Source organism: Gasterosteus aculeatus, chromosome 8 (assembly GCF_964276395.1).
Source record: "Gasterosteus aculeatus chromosome 8, fGasAcu3.hap1.1, whole genome shotgun sequence".
NCBI classification, from domain to species: domain Eukaryota; kingdom Metazoa; phylum Chordata; class Actinopteri; order Perciformes; family Gasterosteidae; genus Gasterosteus; species Gasterosteus aculeatus.
In genome coordinates, this window is record NC_135695.1 from 20006235 (window position 1) to 20030259 (window position 24025).

Here is a 24025-nt window from a genome sequence, read left to right on the forward strand (position 1 = left end):
TGCTCCAAGAGTTGTTTTTTATTGACAACGAGAACTGTCTGGGCCTTTTTGTAACAGCTAATGAATAAATTAAACGAAAGCAATGCAGAAGTGCAGGTTAACTAAAGTAACCGAATACACTATGTTAATAATATGTTAATAAACAGAATGGCCCCTCATACACAACACTTAATCTCAGCAGCACATTTCAGTAGAAAGTTAAACGCAAAAGCATCCGAACATGAACATTAAAAAAGTTTTAAAGAAAGAAAAAAAACAACATCCCAGTGGTTAATAGAAAATTCATCTCTCTGAAGAAATTCCTGTCTTTTGCAAAGTAACCAGTGTGATGCTACAGCTTTTACAAGTAGACTGACGCAAAAACTCATGCCGTTCCCTAAAAAGACTTGACTCTAAATGTTATCCTTCTACTGTAGCTCAACGGCACATTCGGCTAACGTGCAGCCGGACACGGCCGAGCTGTTAAACATTAAATCACAATAACAATCTAAAAAATACAAAACAATAGAAGGGATCAACTGTACTGTTTTAAAAATCGAGGAGTGGTCACTCTTGGTCTTACGTTTCCCATATGTTACAATTCTATGAGACAGTCTGTGCCGGGGTAGTCTGGGAGGTTCAGGTCGTATTTCTTCTGGATGTCGTAGGGGAGGAACCGCCCGGCTAAGAAATGCTTTCCAGAGAAACTTATGGCGCACTTCTTCGGCGCTGTGAGTGAGATGAGAACTTCTGGGTTAATGCCGTCCTGACTCGGCTCTTCTACGTCCCAACCTGAGGAAGGCAGAGAAGGAGAAGAAGGAGAGGAGTTTAAGGCGAGGAGGATGGTGAGGAGTATATGCGGCGGTATATATCCGGTGTGCGAAGAGCTCACACCGAGCCGGCTGTTATTTAAGATCTGTCCTCGTCGTGGAGCCGCCTGGAGGACATTCATCAAGTTTGTGTTTGTGAGCCTGCGGGCGCGATGTCCACGGTTTGTGCGACCACCTACCTGAGGGCACATCCACGCTGGCTATGGGGATCTTGATTTGCTTCAGGGTGACCAGAATGCCGGGGTAGGGCTCTCTAAGGTTGGCACAGTCGGCATCCGGGCCCATCATGGCATCAATCACCAGGTTGTAGGCATCGTTTATGAGCTGCACCTGAACAGATCGGAGCCCGGCGTGAACAATTGGAGGAGTAAAAAAGTAAATCTGGTCATCTAGAAATCAGTTTCACTTAAAACGATTACCAATTAATGAATTCATTGGACGGATTGTGTCACCTGTGGATAGAGCCGGGCTAACGGTTTGCCTGTGTTTGCAGTCTTTGTGCTAAGCTAAGCTACCCGGCTTGTATACATATTCACCCTCGGAACATATTCCACTATGAGCAGATATCTTACATTCCTGCCGAAGTCCCTGCTGTGCAGAAACTGTGTTGAAAGATTGTGTTTTGGAATTAGAAGTTTTCACGGACCCGCCCATCCGCCCCTACGCCGCTACTCTGTGAACTTTGACCCTCTTTTCAATACACCGGCCGCTCACAATCGCTCCTCATTGAGCTCTCATGCGACGTCTGCAATCAGCAACGTGGCTGAAAGAACGCGCCGCTCTCCAAGAACGCTGCTGACCTCTGTGGGGAGGTAAGAGAGGGAGGGGATGTCCATCTTCTCACACTGGACGGTGAAGTCCTGGTGTAGACTCTGAGAGGAGCGCTGAGGGTGGTAGATGGTGGGCTCGTACTCCTGTGTGAGATCAGGCGGTGGAGGAACACGGGACAGAAGACGTTGGGGGGACACACACAAAAATAGAGAAAAAAAAGGTTACGCTATGTTGAGACGACAGCCTGCGATTCCCGCCAACAATGTGTTTGATCCATTTTCCCCGAGAAAACGCCGATGACAGCCGGTCAGACGTTGTGGTTTTCTACGCTCCGTCTCCAGAATGAATACTTCCCTTATGAACCGGGAGCTGTGGAGGAGTAGAAATCCAGACACCCGCTGGTGAAGAGGTCTGGGGATGCTCAGCAGGAAGCACCTGCGACCCCTGACCTTTACACCGCGTCAAACACAAACCCTAAAACAAAACTGGTTGTTAAGAGCAAACGTTGTCATCCAGAGGAGGAAGACAAATGTCACGCTGCATCCCGGCAACCAGGCTCATCATCTGGTGTTTTTCAGTGGAAAAAACACACAAAGTTATAGACAAAAGAAGTGATCTGTCACGTCAGCATCACCTGACCTCATCTCCATCGTGAGCTCAACATCTCCACCTCTAACACAATGTGCGTGTGTCCCTCCCCCCCCTCGCCGTGCCCTTGACCTCATCAACAACCATCTAACCGTATCAAACGAAAGGAACCGTCGAAATGAGGCGCGACACAGAAACAAGGCTGTGTGGGGTTTTTTTTTCTTTCCTTCTCTCTGACGGCGTCTCGAGTCTTTAACTGGTGAAGCGGCCGACACTTTGACACGTGACCAGAGTGTCAAAACACGCGGTGAGAATACGACTTTATACTCCGCTCTGGTGCCTAATACTTCAGAAATAAATAGAATGTCAGTTGGATGGTAACAAAAAATGAACCATTTACTGAATCATAGTGGCTGTTTTAAGCCCTTTTCAAATGACTGTTGACAACTTAAATGACTGGACTGTGTGAAGGTTTATAATAACTGTACATATGAGACAGTTAAATGCAACTCGTATAGGAATGAATCCACATGAGCAGGTTTCCTTTGTCATGTTTTTGCTTTAAGGTTGTGCAACAAAGGCTTTCGTGTCATTCATGCTAATCATCATTGTCGTGACATCATGCAGCGACGAACACAGCGAGACAAACAGGACATCACGTCCTCTGTTTTTTTTCCTATACTCTTTCAACACTAGCTTTGATGACGGAATATATGTATTTATACATACGATGCATGACAGCTGCAGACATAACTCTGTGGACACGTATGGCCCGTTTTCCTTGATCTGATCGCCGTGTGTGCGTGTCAACGACCACATGCACGTCTTCCTGCTGACAGCGATCACATCGCACCATCAAGAGTTGCTGACGGTCAGACTTGTGTGATCCCGGCCGGCCTGCTGCAAAGCGCAGTCATTCTGGAAGTAACAATGATAAAAACGCTCATTTCAAGATGAAGTCAAATGTCTGCCGACAGGTGACAAGAGTCACGGGGTGAGACACGAGCAGACGGTGAAAACACCAGACACAAATAGATCCGCGCAAAAAGACGTGTCTTATTGTTTTGGTTTTTTCTCAGCGCTCTGGATGAGCCCAACTTCTGGAATGCGGAATCTATAAATCTCCCCGGGAGCTGACCTCTAACCTCGTGTCCTTGGCCTCGAGCAGGAAAAAGACAGAGGGAAGAGAGAGAGAGAGAGACGCCCCGCAGGGAGCCGTCCAACATGGTTTTAATAAAAACTATCAATGCACAGTAAATCAAGCGTGTCAGAGACATGTGGTAAAGTGTACAGATGCAGTCCGCTCCAAAGCAAAGATCCAGAAAACACATATCCAACATTTCCCGTCCAACAAAGTCAACAGCGCCGAGAACTGAAATGAACTGTGAGAAACAGCCTCCCTTTTTTTTTTTTTTGTCGGGTCTGTAATGTGTTTTTTTTTTTTTTTTTCAAAAACCATCCGTCTCGAAACGTCCGAATGTCAGCCGGCGTGCGGCGTGCGGCCGGAGGGGCAGACTGCTCGGTCATGACATCATAGCAGACGGCTTTAACGAGAGTAACGACGGCATGACATCACGGCTGTCTGAGTGCCCTTGCGGGGGGAGCGTAATGGGATAACTGCTCCGAGGCCGTTTACAGGAGCCCGAGGGGGGAAGCGCGGAGGGGCCCGTGTGGGGGTCCCGATGCGAGTTGAAGTTTCCTAGGGGTGACATCATCGACTCAGTCAGCACCACACTTTGTTTTCCGATGGATTGTTTGTGGTGCGGTTGAACATAATGGAGGCTGGAGCGGTTGTTGCCGTTGATGGATTACTGTACAGGCCGAGGGGGGGCGAATGCGCTCGGGGGTGGCCTCCGCAGGACCTCACGCCGCACAAACAGACACGTACCAACAAGGGAAGAGACACGAAAAGACCACCGACAGACCAGATGAACAAAGCTGCAAAAGAAACTATTCTAAAAAGGGTGAAAAACAACCACCAACTGCGCAAAGCAACGACAAAAACAGCCCACAAAGACACACAAAATGACTTTTTCCCACTGTTTGTAGGAGAGGTAGTGGGGCCCTTTAGGGGGCCCGTTGTCTCGGGTTCCACCCATGGCGGACGGCTGTAGTTTACTTACATACATGCGCAGGTGTCGGGCACACACCAGGCCGATGGAGCCGTTCTGATCCGGGCCGCAGATCACCAGCACCGTGGGTTGCTTCTTGGCTAGAGAGCTGAGCGGGAAGGCCTGGTGGAGAGACAGGAACACAGAGAGTCACCTCAATCCATCCGACCGGCAGCATTCCAGGCGTTCCAGGCGAGGGGGCAAAAGGCACTGGGCTCCGTTTGCCTCTTCTGTCTGTCTACCCCCCCCCCCCCCCCCCCGGAAAAAAAACAACAACCCCGGGGCTGCGGGTGGAAAAAAAAAAAGCAGCAGCGTGTCCTCGCCGCGGGACGCTTCCGTGTGTGTAATGCACTTTTCCGTCCCGGGCCGGTGCTGCAGCCAGCGCCTCGCAACGCTGGCCACATAATCCCTTGTAAATCAGCCCGCACCTTCTTAAACGAGCCCGGTAGTCTGAGGGGGCGTTGGGCCTGAAGGCGCTGCGTCTCTCCTGGACGCCGTCCCTGCTGAGGAACGGGCGAACTGTCAACCTGAGTGGTTAATTTTCCATCTGCAACAGCTACCGACGAGCTGAGTGTGTGTGTGTGTGTGTGTGTGTGTGTGCGCGTGTTCTCTTAGTAACGCTCATTACTGAAAGGCCCCGGAGGTGTCTGTGGCCTTTTCCACGGATTCTTCAACCAAGGTGTTCATGGAGAGTTTGTGCGCGATTCCGTTATAAAAAGAATGACTGTTCATCGCTGCGCCTCGCGGACGAGGAGCTCCAGAAGGAGACGGTTCACCGTGCATCCGAGCACGTCTCGTAAATTCAAATTAGCCCAGTTCCGTCACCATCCCTAAATAGTCTACGAGTGCAGTTCACCTCAGAAACGCTTTAAATCACAGCCTTTGAATGCAGGGGCAGATAATGAGCTCCTCCTAGTAAAGACCTTTATTGCTGGCCTTCTTTTTATGTGGGTCCTCATAAATATATATCGCAGCAAACGAGGTATTTTTGTAAATATCCTGTAATTCAAAAGGTAGCCACGCCGTCATTTAAAAGTCCTCACTCCTTTTCAGTCGCCCGTAAATGTTTTATCGAGTAACAGCAATGCCATTTAAGTGATCACCTTCGGGTTGTCATATAAAAAAGGTTGGTGCGCTGTTGACCCTTGACCTCCAAAGTTCGTAGAGCAGCTTGAAGTAGGCCGCAGTTCTTCCACGAAATCCATTTACTTCCACTTCCACTCGTGTGTCCTCTTGCAGGAGGAAGTTCATGTGGAGGAGCAGGAACATGTCTAGTGGGATATAACGAGACTCGGAGTGCATCTAAGAGAGCGATGGACGTCAGCAGTTACCTCCATCATAACAGAAATCATCACATGGGAGGAGGAGGGGGGGGGGGGGTAATATTAGGAGCGAGGAGCAGGGGTGGGGGGGGTCGAGTCGAGTCGAGACTCACAGTCTTTCCTTCTCACATCTAATGAGACAGAAGCTCTTAGTGAGTTTTACACTGTAATCTGATGTTAATCCAACTGGGTTCATTTTAAGTGGCCCCCTCTGTGAGTGTGTGCGTCTATGTGTGTGTGTGTGTCATAACGTCAAGCACTGTGTTCTTAGCCTGCTCCCGAGAGGGCAACGCTGAGTGCAATTACTGCAACCAGCTATTAAAGGCTAAGCGCCTCCGACAGCGCTGCCCCCCCCCCCCCCCAACCGTGAACTCGCCCCGGAGAGGCGTCGTTTGACTGGAGTAAAAGACCAGGGGGAGCAATGAGGATCCAGTGACGATGGATCCAATGACTGCGTTGCGTCGCGAAAGCGGTCACCTCTCGCGATGAAGCTTCTGGTGGATCGTCGGCCAGAAAAAAAAAGAAAAAAAAAGAAATGCAAAACACCCTCGTAACGAAAAACACAAAGAGAGCTAACGTGACTCTCAATGCGTTCCCCGTTACATCTTCATGAGGGGGTGAAGAAAATACGCATGTCACTGTTTGATTTACAGCTTGTTCCAGACTCCTGAAATGGATTTTTTTTTTTTAAATGCTTTAATTTGAGCGCGGTTCCTCTTCTCTCTGGATCTCCTCTGACCGCCACGAGCAACGAACAAAAGCGCTTTCCTCTCAAAGCTAAAAGCCGTCTGGAGGATCTGTGAAATCAAACGCCGGGTTGCTGCTGAAACCATTAGCGGCCGCAAAAGGGACAGCAATAACCGTCCATCCATCCCAACGCATTTTACTCGGACGCGGAGAGGAGACGGAGAGCGTTTCTGATCCGTTTCCCAATTTGCATTTGGAGCCAAAAGCGGTTGCAGTAAAGAGCTTTGTGTTACGGTCACTGTGGAACGTGGAAGGTCAGAGGAAAGTAGAGGAGGTCACGCCAACAAAAAGACGCGGCGGGAAGCGAAGGCGTGTGGACGGCATCGGTCCCGCCCCCCCCCCCCCCCCCCCGGCGCTGATTGGCTAATCGCTCGGTTGCCGTTTAAACGACGGATAAAACCGGTGTGTTGAGTCTTTGGGAGAGAAAAAACACACACATGGAGCCTAAAACGCACTAAAGCTTCAGTCGGCAGTGATGACAGACCGGAATACTTTGATACACTTTATTACGCAGTAATCTTTTATATCAATATTTTTGAGGCAGCTCAAACTGCCTTGGCAACAAATGACGTGCTTTCCCGATATAGTTTCGTATAAACAAGGTTTTACGATTCAGTCGCAGGTTAATAATCTTGTTGAAGTGTTTTCCAGAAAGATATTTATGGTGTTTTTTTGAAAAGTGCAGACAGATGGTTTGTTTTTTTTTTGTTTTTTTAGACGTTTCTTTGTTTGCTGTCAACAAACGGAACCACCTGAAAAGTTTTCCGTTCATCTATTGCTCTAAAAATTATTATTATCAAATTATTTAGTACATAACCTTTAAAAACAGACACTTAAAGTGTGAGGCCCCTTTGAAATCAACCTGAAACACGCACTGACTCCTACATGCAGGAAAAACACGCCTTTTGATATTTGTACCAGAGGTTAAAGTATAATTATTAATTCATTTACTGGTGTGGTCACAGAAAGGTCTCCCGTCTCCACTCGGACGGACGCGCAGACAGACAGTCTGGACCTGCTGGCTGTTGGAACAGTAAAAGATTTACTTACAAAAGACCGATAATCTCTCTGGCAGCCGGAGGTGTTGTTGTGTGTGTGTGTGTGTGTGTGTGTGTGTGTGTGTGTGTGTGTCTGCGTGCGACCTCGTGCACATGCTTATTTGTTGCCGTGTACTTTGGAAGCCAACGAGCAGCAGGCCGGCAGGGAAGGAGGTGAAACCCGACAGCCTGCGTCTCCTCCTGCTGTAATCCCCCCCCCCTAAATAGCAGTGATGTCACTATAGTCGGTGGAACACTGCGAGGTTCCAGTGTTTAATAAGAATTTCTATAAAATCGAAACACGATAGATGCATAAAATCGACAGCAGGCATGAATGCAATGATGACTAAAATCACACCGTGGTGAAACCGGCATTAACGGTTCCTTTGTTTGTAAAAGCTGCAAATACAATATTGACTCATTACCACCTTATAAAGTATATGTGAAGCACATGTTGCTTATTTATTTACACACCCAGCAGACAAACAGTAATATTACAATATGCTTTTGTCCCATTGAGCTGCTCAGTTACTGCGAACCACGGATACGTTGTTTGTATTTATTTATTTTTTTTCTATTCATGCTCTTTAAAAGCTTTTGGCATTTCCAACCCTCCATCCTCAATTATCTTTAAGTTTAAGCAGTAAAACTAGTTTGTTGGGTTCAGCACCCCATCGCTGGTCTTAACGTAAGTACGTCATGTGTTAGAATGCTGCACGTCTGCACGTCTGTTCCTCCTGGTTTGGCTGGAGAGAGACACACACACACACACACACACACACACACACGCACGCACACACGCACGCACACACGCACCGTTGGCCCGACACAGTCCAGACCCCGGAGGAGAGGAGCCCCCGCCCCGGAGGGGGCCCGGGTGCTCTGCCCAGAGGTGAGCCGCTTCCAACGCTCGGAGGTTTAATGTCACAGAGCGTTAGAGCGTTTCCTCCACGCGGTAATCAGACATCTCGGGGGTGGAAGTTAATGCGAAATAGGAAAGTGTGAGCAGCAGCAGCTGTGACCTTTTGCCCTCTTTGATGGTTTAGCGTGGGTTCTTGTTTTGTGAAGGCCGATGCGCAGCATCGCGTTGGTTGAGGTTGTCGGTCGGAGGACTTGGCACCGAAAAGAACATTCATTTAAAAAGAAATTGCGTGGCTCCTTTTAGTCGGATTATTTGTTGTAATGTTTCAATACAAAGAAAGAGCGCAGCTGCAGAGAAGATAAATCCCTTCAATTCATGGAAAACACAAAATAAAGAATGGTGAGTGTACACACACACACACACACACAATTACAGTAAATGGCAACTGCTGGTTTAAAGGACAACAGATAAAAGCCTGCAGCACAAAACATCACATTAAAAAGTTAATTTCACAACAAATAGTAAATCTGTAATAAATAAATAAGAATGTTTCTGTTGAATGTATCAGAATTATAAATTTGCGTAAGGCGACAAACTAATTTGATAAGGTTAAACAAAGATGTTGGGTTAACTAAGACTGGAAAAAATATATATTTATATAAATAACCACAAACTAACGTCGACCTTACAGGACACGAACAGCAGCATCCGGCCAACGGCACGCGCCACTTCTGTGCACGGCGTGAGGGTAAAACCACATACAGGAACAAACACACGGCCGCCTACGACGAAGGGAGGGGGGGGGGGACGGGAGTGGCGCCTACCTTGGTGATGGCGAGGGCGCACGCCTGCCCCCAGATCTCGATCAGCTGCTGCTGTCCGAACCGGTAGTCCCTCAGGAGCTCCGTCTCGATCGCCGCCGCCTCCCCTTTGCTGTCGGACACAGAGGAAGACGGTGTTATTCACAGCGGGGGGGGACACAAAAAGAATCACTGGGAACGATGATGCACATAAAAAAAAAAAAAAATGTATTTACGCGAGTGAAGTGAAATGTGACCAACATACGACACGTCGGGCCTCTGGGATCCCACCAGGAGGCCCCCGGAGACCCCTCCAGTTACAGTTCCGAACCCAAACAGCCACAGAGTAGAAACTAACTGAGGATATAAATATACTACTGATTAAATATTAAAAGCGCCTGTGTTGCGTGTATACAAACACAACTTGATTGAGCATCAGTTATAACATTGTTAATCTAATCCTGCATCATGTTGTCCTCATTGACCCTCTGCGTCCTCTGGCTTCTCTCTGCATGCGACACTGTGACCAATGATGGTCCATTGGAGCCTGCGGATGCTTTCAGCGTGAAGGCCCGTGTGTGTGTGTGTGTGTGTGTGTGTGTTTTAGAGTGAACGGGGGAGATGATGATCACCTTGAAGGTCTTCATTTGGTGTCCAATCCTTGTTTCTTTGAGAACATCCCTTTAACTCTACAGACACCTGGTGGTGCTCGCCGGTACTGCAGAGCAATAAGAACAACGCTGCTCTGCATAAAAACCGCAACATGGACTCTGCAGCTGAAATATGATGCTGTTGTTTATTTTGGTCCACACTAATAAATAAAGAACTACTCCCAACAAGAGCAGAGCTGTTGATGCACAAGATCAATATGTGGCACGAACTTAAGAGTCACTCCACTGCTCATTAAATGATCTCTTGATGAAGCCAGACGCTGTTACGTACTTAAAATGAGACATTTGCATGAACGGAAGAGTAATAAAAGAATCGCGTTTAGTAGAAATACTGTAATTAGGCTCCTCCCGCTCGACAGTTATTCAGATCCCATTTCCAGGAGCAACAATTATAGTAAAGGAGCTGTATCTGAATATCTGGGTTACCCTGTGTGCGTCTGCGTGTGTGTGTGTGTGTGTGTGTGTATCTGCATAAAGTGCACACATTCATTCGTTGCGTATCCTCTGTGCTGACAGTGTGATTAAAGCTAAGCCTGCTTGTGTTCCTTTAATACGCAGCAGTGTGTGTATGTGTGTGTGTGTGTGTGTGTGTGTGTGTGTGTGTGTGTGTGTGTGTGTGTGTCAGCCAGTGTATTTCCAAGTGGGGTTTCTGGCATTTACCTGAGCCGGTGGAGCAGCAGCTGCCCCCCCCCCCCCGGCCCCCCGGCCCCCCTCGGGGATGTTTCCTGAGTCCCTGTGACAAGTTGATCTTTGCAAAGTTCACCCGGGTCCACGGGGCCCTTTAATCGAGTCAAATTGATTGTACACGGAGACGGGGTGTTCCGTTCAAAACGGAGGCCGGGAAATCCGATTCGTGTTGACACCCTGAACACGCCGTGCCGCCGCGGGCAGGCGGAGGACTCTGAGTGCACGACTGCCGTTATCACAGTAACAATGATGCTGCTGCTGAAACCACCACTTAACTGTCCATCCTTCACATTTCCCGACGAGGGCAAAGTGGCGGTGGGCGTTCAGCAGGGACGGCGTCCAGGAGAGACGCAGCGCCTTCAGGCCCAACGCCCCCTCAGACTACCGGAGCACGCTGGGGAAAATGCACACGCGTGCAAACCCACCAGGCTTTGCTTCTGAGGGAAAGCAGGTGCAACTCTGATCTTTGATTGAACCAGATGTGTGTGCGTGTGTGTGTGTGCGCGTGTGTGTGTGTGTGCGCGCAGGCGTTTACAGGGCAGCTAAAGAGAAACGAGGGCTTTCGAGCGTCAGCTTGTGTTGCAGCTGAGGCCTCGGCCGTGCAGCTGCGTCCCCCCCCAGGGAGAGGGCTGATTTCCCTCATGCTACATGTCATGTGCCCCCGCAGAGTGTTACCTCCATCGTAGCGGCGCACAACTGTGATCACAACTCACTTAATGAGTCTGTTTACCTTGCATGAGATAAGATGAAATGAAACTTTAATGGTCCCCGGGGGGGGTGGGGGGGGGGTGGGAGGGGGCACGCCAGGAAAATGCAGCAGCGAGGAGTGGAAGGCCGCTGAGAAGAAAAACAACCGTGTAGATAATAGATGGGCGTAAAGAAAAGAGACTCACAATGCAAAATGTGCAACATGCACGTGCGGAAGAAAGCTGTGCGTCCTTCCTCGTCAGCTCACGCAGAAGATAAAGCAACTTACGAACCTGTCGAATACAACACCGAATCCACTGGAACCCCCCCCACCCACAGACAAACGTGTTAAATTGAAGGCGCAACGTCAGCCAGTCAAACGCTCGGCGCGACGCCTGCGGCTGTGAAGCCTCCTCGCAGCATCGCAGGAGGGACATTGGAAGTCAGGTCTCACGCCCCCTCCCTCCCTCCCTCCCTCCCTCGCTCTGCCTGGTTTGCACCTGTGCAGGCCGCTCGCCGGGTGTGATGAGAATAACTCAAGGTGAAATATCGCACTCGGCGGCTCTCTGGGTGCACTTCTGTGTTGTGGAGTTTTAACGGAGACAGATGATGTCGGTCGAATGTCTCCAATACTCAACATATAAAGCGGGTTCTCGAGGACAAATTGTCCCCTCACCCCGCTCCGCTCAAGACTCAACCGATGACACCTTTAAGCCTTTCGAACAGGGATTAAGTGCTACATGAAAGAAGCTGTTGATATGCTGGCATGTTTTATGTATGTTTCTGCCCTCTCCACAGTACTAATCTGTGGCGTTTACATATTCATTCACCTGTTGCCTCACGATGATTCAGCCGAGAGCGTCTCAGTCACCGGGGACGGTGGCGCGTCTCTGGAATGAATCACTCAGTCTGACGCAGAGGACGATATCTGTAGAACCTCCTCAGCGTTGAAACCGGCGGAAACCAACAGCTTCACCTCCTACTGTTACTCAGAAGCATGTTAACTATGGACCTCCTCCTCCTCCTCCTCCTCCTCCCCCCCCCCCCCCTCTCATTTCTCCTCACTGATGCTTTCCCCTTTGATCCAACTTTTCTCATCTCTTCCCCTTTCTCATCCATTACCCATTACCTCATTGTCACGGACGCGGCCTTTTTCTCCCCCCAGCTAAAAGCTTTTGCTCAGAATTTTGGCATCAAGCTGGTAGACAGCTAAGCGTATGTTCTGCCAAGCCGGGCCGCTCGAAGGAAGTGCCAGAATGACGCCCCCCCCCCCCTCCAATTAAAACCAGATCATCAGCCTTTGCAGGTGTAGCACAACTCATTTTATACGTGTCATCTCGGGGTACCTTTCATCTTCAGTCACGACTCCCGGCGTGTCCCTCCAGGAAGCCCTGCAGCATCCAGCCAAGAGCCGATGTACAGGGGGAAGGTGCGATGTGGGGGTATAGAGAGGGGGGGGGGGGGGGGCAGTGCATTTGTCGGTACAAATGAGAATAACAATTCAAACGACTGCGAGGAGAAAAAAAAAAAAAGCACCCAATGCCACGAGTGCTCGCTATTTTAAACGCACACGTTGGACGCGCTTCATGCTTCCTTGTGCATGATTTGATGTCCAGGAGGAGCAGGTGTCGCCGTGGTGAGAGTGTCTCATAAACAGCCTCAGCCCCCCCCCCTCCCACCCCCCCGTCTCCATATGGTCCCATTCTAAGTGCCCAGCATGGGCCCCTTCATGCTGCTCAACTCTCATCAAATCACTGTGCCGTGATTCACTTTAGCGATCATTTTCAACTGGCTTTAAGTAGCGTGTGTGTGTGTGTGTGTGTGTGTCAGAGAGACAGAGACATCCATGATGTCTTCTAGCATCGTTCTTTCAGATCAGCCTTAATCAGTTTAGCCGTCTGCTCATGTTCCTCACATCCGGTCTCTCGATAATACCAATGAGTGGCTCCTGCCTCTCGCTCTCATCGCTCACTTGTACCACCAGGCACCACCAGGTACCACCGGGTACCACCGGGCACCACCAGGCACCACCAGGTACCACCGGGCACCACCAGGTACCACCAGGTACCACCGGGCCGTGGACGAACCGGAGCACCAAGCCACATTCGCCTGCAGCCACAGGTGACACCGCCGCCGTCGTCATCTCCGCGTTTTTACATTCCCTACGCAGACGCACAAGAGCAATCGTCTAGGACGTCCGTCGGTGACCACAGAGACCTGCCGGCTGAATCCACATGTCGACGTCTTCTGGGAGCGCTCACCGCGTTTGCTGAACGGGATCGATGCATTCCATGGCGTTCTTTGCAGCCAGCAGATGGCGGCCCATCTGTAAGGTGACCTCATTCTCTTCCCTGGCGTGCCACTTATGGATTGCCCGGGCGCCATGGCAACAACGCTTCAGAGTCTCACAGAGAGCGCGCTAGAAACAAAAAAAATGAATTATGCCTCTTTATATCCACTCAGTCGCCTGAGCCACATTACCGATGATTTGTTTTTGTTTGTTTTTAATTCTATAAATATTAAGTAGAAGCAACAATCGTCAACAACGCGGTTGCTGCTGCGCAGGTAGATGTTGCGATGCCGTCGTCCACAACAGAACATTTCCTGCCAATGTCGCTGAGCGGAGAGCTGGACCTTTGGGAAAAATCCAAACTGTCGCTCAACGCTGCTTTGAGAAGATGCTGGTCAGGAGGCCCACACAGACGGGGGGGCACTTTGACTTCATCATCATCATCATCAGTCTTTGATTTGTCTCATATTCATATGATTAATGTGTCACAGCCGGCCGTACCTGGGAGAGGGACGACCGCCACTGCTCTTCAGCGCATGTATTAAACAAAAAAAAGGGGGAAACTGAGCGAATCAGCTGCAGAAGAGCGATGGTGACTATTGCGGGCTGAATAGGTGGAGGGCGGATGGGGAAGGTGGAGAGGCAGCAGACGAGAGGAGCAGAAAGCAACAAGGCATAATTAGCACCGCTGAGATACGAAGGCTAAATTCAGACTAATGAAAGCCTGCCGCGACCATCTTCCTCCCCGAGCCCCCTTCGGCTGTGTGCGGCTGATTAGATGTTTTTCTCAGGGGCCGTAAACTGAGACCCCCCCCCCCCCCCCCCCCCTCATTACGTGGATAACGTTGACTGGGAACTGATAGCGGAGAATCCACTTTATGACAACAGGCATTTATATATCGATAAAGCAAATAGATTCACAGATAAAATATGTTTATCAATGAAAGCTCGCGCACAACGTTAATCAGGACCTGCTTATTATAAACATATAATCTTGTCTAAAGGAAAAGTATTGAGAAGCAAAGCTTCAGTGAGAAAATAATCAAGTATTTTATCTTTGTGTATAATATATTGATAATACATCGTATAAGCTCATGAGAGCTGCAGATAAACTACTCGTCGCAATTGAATGGAATTTATTGTGGTAATTCAACAGCACACATTGTGCACGAAGCAGGGATGCGTTTCTTTTATTTCCCTTCCTTTCATTCTTCCTCCCGGAGGTCTGTCACACACACACACACACACACACACACAGATGTTTAGCACAACAACTTCACAGCACGACTGCTTGGAGACGGGACGGCGTTACAGCCGCCCAAGTAGTTGCCACGGCAACCGACGCGGATGGCAGATGGGTCGGGGATGTCTGGATCCAGAAAGCAGTCCGTGTTGTGGGTCTGAGAGACGGGTCACTGTGTGTGACCACCGGACCCCCAAATACCCTCATGATAAAGACAAACGCACAAAATATTCAAAACGCGCAAGTAAATCGCTTGTTAATTCTGCCACCGCGAGCATATTAACATAATCCACTAAAGAGGCTCCATTAAACATGCAACCACTGCTGTGTAGTGTGTAGCGTGTAGCGTGTAGCGTGTAGCGTGTGACCACAGAGGAGCATTTGGCCGTGCAGGTTCAAGAAGAGAACGCATCAAAAGCGATTCCCAGCACAACAAGGTTTTCTCCTCAAAAATAGAGGTGCAGAAGTTTTCTCCGAGGTGATTTCCATTCTTTACCGAGGGAACGTCTGAACTGAACCCCCCCGGGAGCCACGCGGGGGGAGAAAGACAACGGCGTGGTCGACCGCATCCGACGCAGAACTCCATTTAAAGCAGCAGGAAGAAATAATCAGCAGAAGGGATTCGGTAGACGACTCGGCAGAGACTTCAAACCAGACGGTGACGCCGTGTCGTCGACTGCAGGTTCCAATTACGGTGTCTGCTGGAGTGGGGCAACGTTCAGCTGTCAAAGGAAGGAAGGAAGAAAAAAGGACCATTTATTTAGGATTGTATCGTCCATCTTGTTCTATTCTCAGGTCAAGGTTAAAACCACTCAAATCCAAAACGAGGGCGGAAATAAAAGCAGTAATTCTGCTTCAACATCTCACCAAGTGGCTTCTGAGACTCCCGAGGCGATGACGCGGGGGGGGGGGGGGGTGCTGCTGAAAACCCTCCAACACCTTCTTTGAACTCCCTCTGCATAAATGAAATTGCGCTGTTTCCACTGAACCATCCTGTGTGTGTGTGTGTCTTCTCCTCTTGGGGACAGTTTCATGAGGGACATGAGGCAGGCGGGACAACTGGAAGGCAATTAGTGGCGCACAGCCGAGAGCACTTTAATGAGCCTCCAACGTCTCCGGGCCTCACACGTTCGGCCACGGGCCTTCGCACAAAGAAAGGTCTTGTTTCTGACACAACAACGCCCCCCCGTGCACGCGCACACGCACACATGCGAGCGCGTGCCGACGCAGGTTGTGCATAATTGATGAGCGCAGCGGTGGGAGGAACCATGACAGGGGCCACAGAACCAACTGGCATTCTGCCGACCTTTCGCACCAACGATGGGATGCGTGTTTGCGTGCGTGTGCATGCACGGGGGTGATGATGCCCGATGGCGGCAGCTGTAACCTCCGGCTGCCAGTGGCAGGCTCCACTGCACTGTGGCACCTGTGGCACCTCCCAAACATTCCACACAGAATGTCACACAAGCTGCACAGCTCGGGGAGCCTGGGAGGGGGGGGGAGGCACACACGCTCCGTCATGCACACATGCCACTTGTGCGTTTGCGTGGGGGCGCGCGAGTGTGTGTACAGTCAAGCCTTCTCACCTCCCTCGAAAAAGATTAGGAGGAGAAAGAGCAACAGCAGCAGGAGGAGAAGGAGGTGCTGGTGTGCGAGAGGCCCACCGCAGAGGTGTGATGTGGAGGCAACACACACACACACACACACACACACACACACAAATGGCCGTTAGCTTCTATTCGTAGATGGGCGTCTTCTTGTCACTACAGCGTGTTCAACCAGACCGACATGAATGAGGAGATCCGCCATCGCCGCTTCCACTGCTGTGAAGTCACCTCAGCGTCAATAAAGCTCATATAAAGTTAGTAACTTTTTTGCTCAAGCAAAGCCTTCATGTCCCGCCCAACGGGCACAAATGGTCAAAGCAATTATGCGCAGCCTAAAGCCACTGACCCTTAATGGATAATATAAAACATTAAGAACAGTGTTAGAATATTAATATGCGCAACTGAATTGAACGTTATTAATTGTCCTGAGCGCCGGCTACCTCGACCTTCAGTGAGACAAACGTGTTTAACTTTCCTCTCTCTCGCCCCCGCTGGGTCTCCGAAAAGGCAAGAGGAGGGTCAAAGACACTTTAACTTTAAATATTCCAATCCAAAGTAAAGAATCCCAAGCGAACAGAACCAGAATCAGAACACATCCGGTAGTCGGAGCGCGTGCGATGTTGTGCACGTTGAAGCGTCCGCCGGAAGCTTGCAGGTGGGCCGCTGGAAGCTGCGATCAGTGGCTTTGCATCACTTGCCGAAAGGGTTTTGGTCTGAAGCTTTTCTCCCACTCTGGTCGCTGTGGCCGTCTGGCTAATTGGGGATCGTGCTGGAGTGACGCGGCACGTTGGGGGCGCACGGCGGGGAGCAATTATTGGCCGAGGCCTCTTCGGGCCGCTCGCCAGTTAGGAGAGAGTGGCCTTTAGTGACCCCGGTCCTCTGGAGCCAAGGCTGCGCTCTTCAGAAATAATGGTTTTCTTTTGCCGTCCTACATTGAAAGCCTCTTATCATCTCCCATGTCGGCGAGCCTAATGGCCGGACCTCTGGGCTTCATGTTCGCTGATCGGAGCGGAAGGAAAAATGTACCTGGTCACCATCACCACAAACGTAGACGTCTGGTTCTGACAAAAAGAAAAGAAGAAGTTCAGATGTAGAATAATGAATCCTCCTTTCATTTGCGTCTAGTTGATAGCCGGCCGCTTCCTTTGTCGACCTCCTGTCGCTAACGCGCTGGTCCAGAGGCCACGGGGGGATTCTGTCCGTCAAAGCATCAAAAGGTGCAGGAATTCCCTCCTCTGATCGTCTTATTACGCGTCGGAAAGATGGACGCCGGCCGGGGAGCCGAGAGGCTCATTAGTCGCGAGGTAACGATCTGGTAGTTGCGAAAGCGTCGACGTTACCTTCTTATTTTAACAGAAACCAGGATGTCTTTTATGACCTCAACGCGGCAGCTTTGTTGCCAGCGAGATGCAACGTCCAACGTGTCCACGGTTTGCAGAAAACTTCATCAACACATAAGCAGAATGTTTCCATTTTTATCTCGACTTTCAAAAACTTGAATTTGTGCGACAACAGCAACGTTGAGCGATACAGAAGACGAGTATTCACGGCATCAGAATTCGGCGACGGCGTCCTGCGATCCGCGAACCAAACACAATCAGGACTCAGCAGAGCGAGACAACAGACCCAATTACGGACAATTATGGAAGCCTTCCCGGCTGCACGCTGTCAAAATGCTGAGAACAAAACACGCATGAATAAACAGTCGCAGCACAACGCCAACGGACGGACACCAAATGTTGTTTCAATTCCCGAGGACACGAATGCATCCGCAGACAGAAGAAACACAACAATCGAATCGGAGTTCAGTTTTCTCTTTCTGTCATTTCACTTCCGTTCATAACGACGCGAGTCCTTGATAAAAGCGCTACGTCATCCCATCGGGCCAAAGGCCGAGGGAGGACGTCAACAGGTCAACGGGTCAACGCGTCCCCCGTGTGTGCGCTAAGGCTGTGGTTCACAGCACCGAGTCAACGGCAACATCACCCGGCATGTCTGAGCCACCCTTCGTTTCTATGGCAACTGGCAAGAAGCCGACGTGAGTGACAAGTGGGAATCGACACCACCTCCACATCTGGATCTCATTACCCGTTTTCTTCTCTCGGTTTTCTGGTCAGTCCGCACCTCCTCTCCTCCTCCCTCTCCCCCCCCCCCCATGGATTTCCTTTCAGCGGACACGGCATGAGGCGAGCTGCTCGTGGGCATCGCTCCCATTCTGTCACCATGAGAACCCTCTCCACTCACATTCATCAGAATAGCTCCGACCACTCGCCCACAAGGGGAGAAGGGAGATGACCCTCCCCCTTGACTCCCCCTCAACCCCCCTTCTGACAACCAGCGAGGCCACGTGACCCAAACAGGGACACTGCCGTCACGTTTGTATGATCATTGGAAGATTGCTGCAAGCCGAGGGCTGAGATTTATGAAAAAATAAATCCGATATCACGATATTTCTGACCCTTATTAGGAAAGCGTCTCACATGACTATCGATCTACCGCCGCCCTCCATTCCACGTTTCTATGCAGCTCTAAACTTCTTCTCCAGGTTTAAATAGACATCCAACGCTACAGAAAAGGTCACGGCTTCCTGTCGAGAGTCTGCAGGCCGGTAAACGGAGGAATGAGTCACGGGTACCTGGAGGGTGGGGGGGGGAATAACTGGAATGTCACGTCGGTTATCGAGCGGCAGGGGAAACGGACTGGGGGCGAGAAAAACAAAAACTCCAAAAAACGAATAATGCTCCTCGGGGGGGGGGGGGGGGGTGAAAACGTACCCGTGGTTTTATTTCAAAGGACTCGAGGAAGGAGATCGTTGCCGTGGAGATGATCGATGCTCGAGGCGCCGGACGTGGCTTGGATTAGTCCTGCGCGCTAAAGCCTCTTAAGAACAAGCGCACGGGCTCATGTGCACACAGCCTCTCGCTCCCTTTGCCCTTTAATTGCAGCCTGTTTGAGGGGCGGTGATGAGGTCTGGAGTTACAGAAAATCTCCCTCATTGCTGTGAAAGGAACCGAACAGAGAAGGCGACAGTTTCAGCAATCGCAATACCTTCTTCTTTAAAAAAACCCTCAACGTCTGAACTACCTGCGCACCCGTATAATCCATCTTTTCTTCCTCCTCTCACGCCTGTCGGCTTTATAAATATCCCACAAACACACGAGGGCAACGCTTCCCGTCTACACACACACACACACACACAGAAGCCTGCGCGAGTATCATCGTTTCACATAAAACAAACGCACACATTCATCCCACATGTGCCCTAAAGCTCACATTTACACACACTGTGCCTCAAACCTTGTCCTGGGTAATCTGTCTGAAGCCTTCCTGATTATATTTGTATATATGTGGTGTATTAAACAATTTAAAATAATAGTTATTTTTATTTCCTCTCGTGGTTTAGTCTCACGATCCAGGTGTGTGAATCCGAGGCCTCACTCTTTGCAGCCGGGTCTTAACAAACCGCTGTGGTTCTAAAACCCCCAGAACACACATCAGTGTGCGTGTGTTAGAACCCGCTCTCATGCACACACAACGCGTGTAACTGGGGGTCTTGTGCAATGACCTATGTGACCTTTAAGTATCTTAGCAACATCGCGGAGGCAACCTTTTGGTTGTTGCTAGGCAGACACGGGTGATGAAGACGAGCTTGTGAGTGCGCGCACACACACACACACACACACACACACACACACACACACACACACACACACACACACCACACACACACACACACACACACACACACACACACACACACACACACACACACACACACACACACACACACACCACACACATTTTGCCCCGATGGAGTAAATGCATCGTAACATGCAGCTCTGGGATGAGGCCCTTTTACAAAATATAAAACCAACTCTCAGTGTGTGTTAACGGGGGACTAATCATGTATTTAACAGAAGAGAAAATGCACCTCAAACCTGTGATGTTCAATAGTAAGTCTGTAATAAAGGAGTTTCGTTTAATTGTGACGGGTCATCAATGAATTACAGAAAAGAAAGCGTGTCGCCTGTAAGATCAGCAAAAATGAGTAAATGTATAGAAAGATCCCAGAGAAGCAGCATAATAGCTTAATTAGCGTTAGTTAATGGAGGCGTACTGGGAACCTGTCAAATGAAATAACGCTGTGTCACTAATAATATCCTGGTGGAGTTCTGATACTTTTGAGAAGGAAAAGAGATCTGAAAGACTTCGGCCTCCACATGAAGTACAAACAGTCACAAGTCGACGGATTCCTGCGCTGCACAGCGAGGACTTTTAATTAGACATGGTCCCTTTTTGTGTTGAGTGAGTCGTGGACTTGTTACCGGTTGTTGTTGTTGTGTAGCCTCAAACCACAGTTTGTGTTATTCCACTTGGGACCAACATAAAAGCTCCGTGTCGAGAGAAGAAATGTGAGGAGAGAAACATCACACAGGTTTAAGGCCGTGATGAAAGCGGCTGAACACTCGACCCGTTGTGACCCCGTCCTGCCAATTTAAAGCCCAAATGATTAGCAATCTCCTCCCGAGACGGCGTTTGAGGTGGTTTCTGTCTCTTCGCCGGCCGTATTAATGAGTGCATGTTCATGCACGCGCACACACACGCACACACACATTAACGGCGGCTGCTGTTCCAACAGACAGCTTGTTAAATTGTGTTTGTGTCAAAAACCCGGAGCGAAGATAAACGGACCCAATTTGCCGTCGTTCATTTCAATCTGCAGGACAGCTTGACCTTTGCGCTCGCCTCTCTTCTCCCCTCGAGCCGACTCGAGCTGAAGAAAAACTCTTTTTAAAATGTTTAAGTGGAGGCGCCTTGGGGACGTGTATTGTTTTCCTCCACCGTGTCTCTTAATGACAATTAGAAATCCTTCCAAAAAGGTTCAACGCGAACAGAGTGACGGATAAGAACGACGTCTTTGCTCGGCCTCTCGCGCGTTATTCATTAACAAAGGCTGCTGCCTGGAGACTAAACAAAACCGGATTGGAAGTGGTTTTCTGCTTTAGATCTTTCGGTCTGGTGGATTAAAGCACCAGCTGAAAGAAAGAGGGAGTTAAAACAGTCACCAGCGATTAGATCGACGAGACAGATATCGGATAATAGGATTTCCTTCCAGCTCGGAACGGAAAGGAGGGAAAATATGTCCACACGCAGCGCTGATCTCCCTCCAGTCCGCCTCGCAGCCCCAATCTTTCCATTTGGCCTATAAATAAATACCGGCGCTGTCACGGGGGGGGGGGGGGGGGGGCAAATGGAGCTACCGCCGCGGTGGACGGATGGCGGGGAGCTGAAGCCCAGGATGCGTCGTCGCCAAGGGAGACGGGGGAACCCGATGGCTGAGCAGGTGAAGTCGGACGTGGCTCCGGGCGCGGCCTCACAGGTGGAGTGGCGTGGGTTTGAACCATTGCGACACGTTGTGCTGGCGCAGTCGCTGCTGGGAGAACAAACGTGCCGCAGGGCTCGGATTGTTAAATTCAAAAGTTGCTCTGAGAAACAGGTTGTTATAGAAATGCCACGCTGCTGGTTTCCGCCCCTGTTGGAACTAGGAGGCGCACGGCTAAATGAGTCCTTCCCCAACCATTCACATCAGCCCAACAGCTGGAGAGATGAGGGACGATGCACCGCGTAATGCACGATTCGTCAGATGGTTGAGCAGCTTTATCGCAGCGTCTCCGGGGAATAATGTCATTATCTCCTCTGGGTGCTTTTTTTTACCCCCCCCCCCCACCAGGCTTACAGTTCTACACAGTAATCATCTCGTCTCATTTACTTTCTTTGCCAAATCTTTTGCTTTAACAAGTTGCCACAACGGCTACTCTGTCTGCCGGATATTGATTAATATCTGATACGATAAATGACCACGGCGCGATTTAAAAAGAGATTACATAAGAGGCACGAGGGAAGTGTTTGCAGGTCTGGAAACAATATGTCGACCCCGAGGGACGATGGCCGCATCGTCGGGGGCAATGAAGGGAAGACTTTGAAACAGAGGCTGAAAACACACGAGGACAGTTTACCGCGGAGATGTTTACAAGCGCGTTGTAAAATCATTCACGGGCTTCGCGTGAATAAATGTGAAATGTGCTGCATTAGGTTCATCGTGCCGGAAGCGCTCTGAAGGAGGAGAGGCAGCCGGGACATTTGCTCCAGTGACAAAACACGTCCATGTTTAGTAAATTAAAAGACAGAAAAGCAAACACTGCTGGCTGTGTGCAACAACAACAACAACAACAACAACAGGGGCCCCCGCAAGAATCTCTCTGGTGCTGGAGACCTTTTCATGGGAAAAGAATCATGCATTTTAAGAATAATAAAAAAAATAAATGTTTTTTAACAGTCAAACCCTGTTTACAGCTGATCCACGTGACTTAATGCCAGAGTGCACTCTGCTGTTTGGAACTGTAAGTGGACACAAACGGATTCATCGATAAGTGCACGTGGGAGTGGGAGTGTGGCGCAGTTGGGGAGAACTGCCCACCTGTCTCCATTCTAACCTCAGGACCCCTTGGGAGCATCTCCCCCCCCCAGAGAAGACACTCACCCATCGGCTGTCCGTGATAATTCCAATTAAACGCAGCCCACTGATTCAATGAGAGCTCATATCTGTAATTCAATTTGAGGCTTCAGTGGAGACGAATGGAAGGAAATTCGAGTAGTTTTCTTTTTTGGGGGGGGGGGGGGGGGGGTACAGCCATCAAGCACGTCGGCTTAAATAATTTATTTATCTGCCGTTTCTCCCTTTACCCTGTTTTTTTCCCCCCTCTGCTTCAAACGGAATGCCAGATGAAGACTCTCTGGGGGCAACACGGTGACGCGCCCCCCCCCCCCGCGCGTCGTCCCGTGGATCCGGGTCCTTCCGACCGGATCGGAATCCCGGGGCACGTGCACGCCTACCTGAGGTACCGCAGCGGTTCTATGGTTTCAGCCTCCGCCTCCGCCGAGCTCTGGTTCATCTTGTCCATCGCGGGCTCTGGGTTGTTTGCTGCTGTTGGTTGTTGTTGTTTGTTGGTGTTGTTGTTTTTCTCCCAGCCGGCACAAACTCTGCAAACCTGGCGAGGGGTGAGCCGATGGGTCCGTGGGTCGGATCCCGCGCGCCGTCTAACCTCTTTATTCTGGGGACGAGCGGAGGATGTAAATGGACTTCCTGCCTCTTGATTGGTTCCGACGCTGGAAGCTAATTACCGGCGGCTGCACGCACGCACCTACACGCACAGAGAGACACCGTGTCTCTGAATAAGGTCTCTGAATGTCTGTCTCCCTCCCACCGTGGTCCCGGATCGTCCTCTAATAAAACCAGCCGGCTCCGGGAATCAGCTGCGCGGGGGAAGGGAGGAGGGGGGGGGGGGGCAGCCAATTAGGAAGCAGGAGGCAGGGAGCTCGCCAGCTGATTGGCTCAGGCCGCCTCGATCATAGCTGGTCACCCGCCCCCCCCGTCCCGAATTCCCCTCTCACTCTCCATCACGCTCCCCTGATGGAGAATCTAGAGCAACAATCGGAGTGATTGACACCTCTCATTTAGAGGGAGGGGGGGGGGGGGGGGGGGGAGCATATATCATCCCAATGGCTCCATTCCTCTGCTAAGGAATTCAGGGACAAACAGCCCACTTTCTTCTTCTATTGCAGTCGCGCCTTTTCTCTCCCTCCCTCCTTACGGGGGACATTAAGTCTCTTCACGGGACTAACGGTTAAATCCGAGAACTTATACAAAGATGGAGGGTCTAAATCCTCATTCCTGCAACAATTCACAAATAAAGCGGTTTAGGGAGGAGGAATGTGGCGCACTCGGCCGCCTG

The 24025-nt window shown here is 50.1% G+C and overlaps 1 protein-coding gene across 1 annotated transcript; it reads right to left on the reverse strand.

The window, feature by feature from the left end:
- On the reverse strand, positions 1–23624 carry yjefn3 (YjeF N-terminal domain containing 3). Its single transcript, XM_040184843.2, has 6 exons — positions 23127–23624; positions 9072–9180; positions 4292–4402; positions 1610–1723; positions 989–1139; positions 1–771 (listed from the first exon to the last, which is right to left on the reverse strand). Exons 1-6 carry the CDS (start codon positions 23192–23194, stop codon positions 575–577), a joined length of 750 nt encoding a protein of 249 aa, XP_040040777.1. The 5' UTR covers positions 23195–23624; the 3' UTR covers positions 1–574.
- Positions 23625–24025: the final 401 nt, after the last annotated feature.

What these genes read in the sequence shown, in the direction of transcription:
- yjefn3 (XM_040184843.2), bottom strand. Translation starts at nt 23,194, where the DNA reads ATGGACAAGATGAACCAGAGCTCGGCGGAGGCGGAGGCTGAAACCATA. An exon ending in GCGCCCTCGCCATCACCAAG is followed by an intron (nt 4,403 to 9,071) that starts GTAGGCGCCACT and finishes TCTCTCCACCAG; the next exon opens with GCCTTCCCGCTCAGCTCTCT. An exon ending in CCCGACACCTGCGCATGTAT is followed by an intron (nt 1,724 to 4,291) that starts GTAAGTAAACTA and finishes GATCTCACACAG; the next exon opens with GAGTACGAGCCCACCATCTA.